General features: G+C 55.5%; 1 protein-coding gene and 1 long non-coding RNA gene across 3 annotated transcripts in view; one reads left to right on the plus strand and one right to left on the minus strand.

The window, feature by feature from the left end:
- The window catches only part of RAPGEF3 (Rap guanine nucleotide exchange factor (GEF) 3), a 34,697-nt gene that overhangs the window by 25,583 nt on the left and 2,567 nt on the right, over positions 1-6,547 (plus strand). The window contains exons 17-24 of one of the 2 annotated variants that reach the window (XM_011936275.1): positions 1,495-1,576; positions 1,887-2,033; positions 3,958-4,055; positions 4,524-4,649; positions 4,741-4,922; positions 5,168-5,258; positions 5,372-5,422; positions 6,329-6,416. In XM_011936275.1, coding sequence (XP_011791665.1) covers positions 1,495-1,576; positions 1,887-2,033; positions 3,958-4,055; positions 4,524-4,649; positions 4,741-4,922; positions 5,168-5,258; positions 5,372-5,422; positions 6,329-6,416 — 865 coding nt within the window. The remainder of the gene's footprint in view (positions 1-1,494; positions 1,577-1,886; positions 2,034-3,957; positions 4,056-4,523; positions 4,650-4,740; positions 4,923-5,167; positions 5,259-5,371; positions 5,423-6,328; positions 6,417-6,547) is intronic. The other variant, XM_011936276.1, reaches the window with a different exon arrangement.
- Positions 3,267-6,547, minus strand: part of LOC105507674 — a 4,201-nt gene continuing 920 nt past the window's right edge. Inside the window, exon 2 of the long non-coding RNA XR_001001135.1 lies at positions 3,267-6,012. This is a non-coding gene — a long non-coding RNA (uncharacterized LOC105507674). The remainder of the gene's footprint in view (positions 6,013-6,547) is intronic.

A 6,547-nucleotide genomic window follows, 5' to 3' on the forward strand; every position in this document is an offset into this window, starting at 1 on the left:
AAGAAGAGGATACCTGGCAGGCAAACCCAGGAGGAAAGGGAACCCAGGAGGAAAGGGAACCCAGGAGGAGGATCCCTTGAGGAGCGAGAGTGAGAGCAGGACCCCAGAGCAGGCAGGAAGTGGGCAGGGCCCCATGGGCCAGGGCCAGGGGGTCTGATCTTTGTCCTAATGGCAGTGCAGACCACTGAAGGGGTTTGAGCCAAGGTTGGCAAAGTCTGATTTGTGTTTTGAATAGGTCAGCTAAAGAGCCTGGGCTTTCTCCAGCAGACAGTGGCCGCCATTGAAGCCGAGGGCGGGAGCTTCACGGGGCTCTGGTCAGGCAGACTGGAGGAGGAGGGTTGGAGGCACCTGGGAGGGAGGAGGAAGAGCATAGTTGGGCCATTGGAGTAGATAAGGAGAGAGGCCTCGTGGGCAGTTGGAACTGAAATTAGCCTGGGCAGGGGAGGAGGGGGCATGGGAGACCCATTTCAAAGAAGAATCCTCAAAGCAAGATGACAAGCTACAGGAAGTGTGGAGGAGCCTGGAGCCTGGGAGAATGGCCGGGGAGCAGAGTGGTCTGGGAGGCAGGATGCAAGGATCCGATGGGTATATGGAGTGTGAGGTAATGGATCACTCATGTGGAAGGATCCAGGGGGTGTTTGAGACCAGGGTTTGGAAGAGTTCAGCACTGCTGGTAGTTTTGGGAATCACCCATGTACAGGCGACATATGAGGCAGTGAGGAACTCTGCAGGGGGCCCTGAGATTTGGAAATGTAGGCAAGAGCAATGGATTGAGGTCTGAACCTGGAGGATCTGCCATACGCAGAGCTGGGAGGAGGGATAGAGTCAGTACCAGAGTTGGAAAAAAGCAGGGTGGGAGGGGGAACCTGCGTCAGGAGCCTTGCCCGGCAGGTGCTGCCCCACCAGCAGGGGCTTGGCGGTGGTTTCCACGCACTGCATCCCTGCTGTGCACTGGGAAAGGGCCGCTGGCACAGTGTTGGAGCACAGAGGGGGAAAGGAGCAGGAGGGATTCCAACTCTGCCAGTTAGCAGCTGTGTGGCTTTGGGCATGTTACTTAACCTCTCTGAGCCTCATTTATTTCATCCATAAATGGAAATAATAATGCTTTTGTCAAAGGTGCATTGTGAATATTTAGATCCTCAGAATAATGCCTGGCTTGTAGCAAATGGTAGCTGGAGGGAAAGGAAAAACAATCCAAGTCAACAGCTGAAGAGTTTTCCTATCAGAACTGCTCTGGACCTATCTGGCAGAGGCAGAAGCACACACGCGGAGGGGCATGGATTTGCCCCGCCCTTAGACACGGTGTGTCTTCTCCTGGAGCCTTGGTCCCAGGTGCCGTACCTGGGCTCAGGTGAATGTGGCAGGCAGAGTCCTCTGGTGGTGTGAGTGCTGTGTGGTGCCTGTGCTCCTGGTGACACAGGGCCCTCACAATCCCTCCCTCCATGCTCTCCTCTCGTCCTCCCAGTCTTATTTTCTCGTTCCTCTTCCTCCCAGGCCCGGAACTTGCCTGTTTGGCTCCCCAACCAGGACGAGCCCCTTCCTGGCAGCAGCTGTGCCATCCGAGTTGGGGATAAAGGTTGGTGGTCTGAGCCAGTCGGGCACAGCCTGACATCTGCACCCTGCTGTCTCTGCCTCTCTTGTCCTGCTGTCGTCACTTTTGACCTGGGTATGCCTGGGCAAAGGTGGCATGCTGTACTCCTCAGGGTCTGTGTTCCAGGCTGCTGGCCACATCTGCCTCCTGTACCCCTTTCTTTTGCTCAGGGCCTCCCCACCTGCAGCTCAGCCTCTTGGGGATCCCTCCCACCCTTACTGCAATAACTGCCCTCTCCCTCCTGGGGTAGAGATCAGGCGGCCCTTCCCACAGTTCAGTCTGGTCTCCTCTTTAGTCCCCTATGACATCTGCCTGCCGGACCACTCAGTGTTGACCCTGCAGCTGCCTGTGACAGCGTCTGTGAGAGAGGTGATGGCGGCGTTGGCCCAGGAGGATGGCTGGACCAAGGGGCAGGTGCTGGTGAAGGTCAATTCTGCAGGTGGTGAGTTATGCCCCTGGATAGACCCCAAGGGAGGGTGGCCCGTCGGATGTGCGCCCAGGTCCCCCAGTCAAGATCATTGTCATCATTGTCATCTTTCTCGTCTTCCACAGTGTGAATGATGGCTAGCATTAATGGGAGGTGGAGTGCATCTATTTGAAGTGCATTTCATGCAGTGTGTAAGAACATGAGCTCTGGAGCCTGCTTCTTGCATTTGGCACCAGCCCTTTAGCTCTCTATCTGTGTGTCCTCTGGCAGGGTACTTCATCTCTCTGTGCTCAGTTTTATCATCCATAAAATGGGAATATTAGGAGTACTTGCCCCCTGGAGGAACTGTGAGGATCAAATGAGTTCATCTATGAAAGCATTTAGAATGGTGCCTGGCACATAATGATACATAACTATTAGCTGCTATTACTATCATCATTTGTGTTTAGTCATTTAATATGAAATAATAACAATCTCATGAGGTGCAGGTACTTTTATTCTATTTTCAGAGCAATGAAGCTCAAAGGGTGTGAGCTATTCCTCAAGCTCACACAGTGAGAGTAGCTGGTCTTGCAACTTAGGTAGTCTTCATTTGTTTAGTCACTCAGCAAACATTTTTGAGGATCAGCTATGAGCCAGCAACATGTTAGGAGCTGGAGATACCACAGCAGGTAAAACAGGTCAGCTTGATGGTTAAGAGCATAGACTGTGGACTCCCAGACGTGTGAAGGCATCTTAGGCTCACCATTTACTAGCTGTGATGCTGGGGAAGTTGCTTAACCTCTCTGAGCCTGCATTTCCTCACCTGTCAGATGAGGACTGTAATTGTATCTACCACAGGGTTGTAATGGCTACTAAGTGAGCTAATGTGTGTAAAGCAGCACAGGGCCTGCCACAAAGTCAGTGCTGAGAACATGGTGGGCTCAGGATTATTAAGATGGGCCTCCAGAGAACCTGGAACATTCAAAACCACCATTCTCTGCGGAGGGCACAGGCCTGACAGCTGGACCCCAGGGCAGATAAGAATTAGGGGCGTTCAAGAAGTGGGGATGAGAAAAGAAAAGCCTTCTCCCTTCAGTAAGTGGGGAGTGTTGAAGGGCACCTGTGTGCCCTGCCCTGGGAAGCACTGCCCTCTGCTGGCCATCTGGTGAGTTGCAGTTGCCCAAAGGTCATGTGTATTGAGACCCTACTATGTGCCAGGCACTGTTTAGAGCACTGATCGCCAAAGCACTTGGATTGACACCCATGTCAATAACCAATATTTAATTAAAACCCACACCCCACTGTGTGAATATTTGTTTGTAAGTAATACACATATATTACTACATTAATATAATAAAGATAGATAAAATAGAAATTGATGGAGTAGAAATGCAAAGCAGGTAGAAAAAAATAAATGTAAGTAGAAGAGCTCATATTTTTCCCGGGCACATGAATGATCTGATGTACCTTACTTTGGAGGCCACTGCTGTAGGGACTGGGAACTCAAGCACAGCCCCAGTCCATGAGGAGCTGATGAAAATCAACACCAAGGCTTATGTAAGACACTTCCCAGTTTTCAAAGGGCTTTTCTACATAGCATGTACTTATAGCTACTATTTATATACGTGGTTTTATTTGACTTATGAAATAGTCAGGGCAAGTCTTATTGTCTCCATTTTACCAGGGAGGAAAGTGAGGCTGAGGGAGGATCAGACCCTGCCCAGGTTCTTCCTGACTCACTGAGGATCTTTTCTCATCCTCTTGGATGTGCTTTCCTGGGCAGCGTGGCTGCGTGGGCACATGTACCTGTGTGTTCTGAGCACCCGCCCAGGACTTCAACCCTGCTACGAGGAGAAACAACCTCCCAGCCTCCCAAACATCTCCTCCACCCTGTCCTCCAGCTGGTCCCTGGCCTCCCTCCCTTCCCCCACCCAGGCTGCCACTGCTGTCTTTGCAGATGCCATTGGCCTGCAGCCAGATGCCCGTGGTGTGGCCACATCTCTGGGGCTCAATGAGCGGCTCTTTGTTGTCAACCCACAGGAAGTGCATGAGCTGGTAGGGACCAGGCAGGGTGCCAGGGCCCAGGGAGGAGATCTATTTTGAGCCTGGAAGGGGTGGATTCGGGGGAGGGTCCCAGGGAGAAGAGGGAGGAAGGGCCTGGCTCTGGCTGCTGCTGGGTCCTCAGCACACAGAGGAAGGAGTGGGCTTCAGCTGATGGGGGAATTCCCAAGATTGTGCAGGGCAGGGGCTGGTAGCACTGGTTGGGAGCTCCCAAGGAGAAAGAGGAGGACCTGCCCTAGTTAGGGGTTCCCCAGGAGACAGGAGCCTAAAAGGAGGGGTCTCAGCACTGGGGAGCCCTATCCTCCAGCTGCTGTAGCCCCTAGACACCCTCTACTCGCCGCTCCTGCCCTCCTAACCCTCCTGTTAACATGAGCATAGAGTCCTTGCCCCAACCCTCTCCCCCTACCCTGTGCCTTTCCCTGGATTCCTCAGGCAGCCCCCTGAGCACTCTCTCACCCACAGACCCCACACCCTGACCAGCTGGGGCCCACTGTGGGCTCTGCTGAGGGGCTGGACCTGGTGAGTGCCAAGGACCTGGCAGGCCAGCTGACGGACCACGACTGGAGCCTCTTCAACAGCATCCACCAGGTGTGGGAGGCAGAGCTGGGGGAGGAGAGCAGGCGGCGGGAGGCCCGGCTCGGCTCGGCACTCACTGACCTCACCTGCTGCCCCTGCCCAGGTGGAGCTAATTTACTATGCGCTGGGCCCCCAGCATCTGCGGGATGTCACCACCGCCAACCTGGAGCGCTTCATGCGCCGCTTCAACGAGCTGCAGTACTGGGTGGCCACCGAGCTGTGTCTCTGCCCGGTGCCCGGCCCCCGGGCCCAGCTGCTCAGGAAGTTCATTAAGCTGGCGGCCCAGTGAGTCCCTGTCCAGCGGGTGGGGCGTGGCCACAGTCCCTAGGCTACCTTTTCCTAAACCCCCCTCTTTGCTTAGTATGTTGCCAAATCTGCCACCCTATTTGTTCCCTGGGTCTCCTGGAGTCTCTGCCTTCCCACCCCATCCAGCTTGGGTCTCTGCAGTGGCTGGCCTGGCTGTTGTCTGGGGGCACTGTAGGGGTGGCTGCTTCCCTGACCCTGAGGGTCTCTGGGTCTTCTGCTCACAGCCTCAAGGAGCAGAAGAATCTCAATTCCTTCTTTGCTGTCATGTTTGGCCTCAGCAACTCGGCCATCAGCCGCCTAGCCCACACCTGGGAGGTAAGTGTGGTCTGGACGGCCCCCTCCTGAGGTCAGGCCTCAGGCCCTCCTGGGAGTGCTGGATGGGGCTGGGCCTCCCCCAGAGCAGCTGCTCATCTGCCTCCCTTTCACAGCGGCTGCCACACAAAGTCCGGAAGCTGTACTCCGCCCTCGAGAGGCTGCTGGTGAGTGCTCAGCCCTGCCTGGCCTGGCTCTGCTAGGATCAGCTGGGTTCGGCCCTGCCCTCCAGACATCCTCACTCTTGGCTTCCCCACAGCCCCTATACCTGTCCTTTGTCACTTTCAGGGTTCCCAACCTTGGCGCAGGGCCTAGCTCCGGCCTGTGAGTTTGGGGAGCTGGCTGAGGAGGGGATGTTCAGCACTAGCATAGGGGTTGCATGGTGCACTCTGGCCCTCAGTGTGTGTCTGCATGGGGGCAGGAGATCCTGTGTGAAGACTGGGCTGGAGCATGTGGGTGTCTGGTCCTGGGGTCTGAGGTACCAGGGCAGCGTCAGGGGCTCCAGAGCCCAGGGGCCTGGCATGGAGCGCCCATGGTGCACCAGGGCCTGTCTGCCCCTCAGGAGCTCTGAGGGGCTTGTAGAAGAGGTGAGGAAAGACTTGGGGGTGGAACCTCCCATCTCCAGGAACTTTTGAGGATTTTGAGGGTTTCGACTGTTCTGGAGAGAAGGAGAGAAGAGGTACTTCACCAGCATAGCCTGGGAGCTCTTGAGAGAAAATCCACCTCGTGGGGCTCAAGGGGTTCAAAGGAGTTTACTCTCCAGAGAGAGAAAGGGAGAGAGAGGGAGGGACAGAGAGAGACAGGGACAGAAAGGGACGGAGAGATGACAGAGACAGACTTTTCCAAGAAACTTGGGGCCCCTCTAAGTGCTGTGAATTTTCTCAGTGCTAATGGGAGACTGGAAGCCCCATGCTCGCCTGTGACAGAGCCTGGGTGAAACCTGGGGCTGAGGAGAGGCTGAGCTGGGGCCTCTGCACCTGCTGTGGGATGGGCATGTGGCCCCTCCTTGGTTGGGTGGGGTCTGTGGTGGCTTATGCTGTGTGCAACCCCCTCAGTGTGGCTTCTTCCCCTAGGATCCCTCATGGAACCACCGGGTGTACCGACTGGCCCTCGCCAAGCTCTCCCCTCCTGTCATCCCCTTCATGCCCCTTCTTCTCAAAGGTAACAGGGCTTCCTGCCTCCGTCCCCCCATTCCCACGTTCCTGCCTCCGTTCCCCCATTCCCACCTTCCTGCCTCCGTTCCCCCATTCCCTCTTCCTGCCTCCGTTCCCCCATTCCCACCTTCCTGCCTC

This window comes from Colobus angolensis, unplaced genomic scaffold (assembly GCF_000951035.1).
Source record: "Colobus angolensis palliatus isolate OR3802 unplaced genomic scaffold, Cang.pa_1.0 Scaffold151, whole genome shotgun sequence".
In the NCBI taxonomy this organism is placed as follows: Eukaryota; Metazoa; Chordata; class Mammalia; order Primates; family Cercopithecidae; genus Colobus; species Colobus angolensis.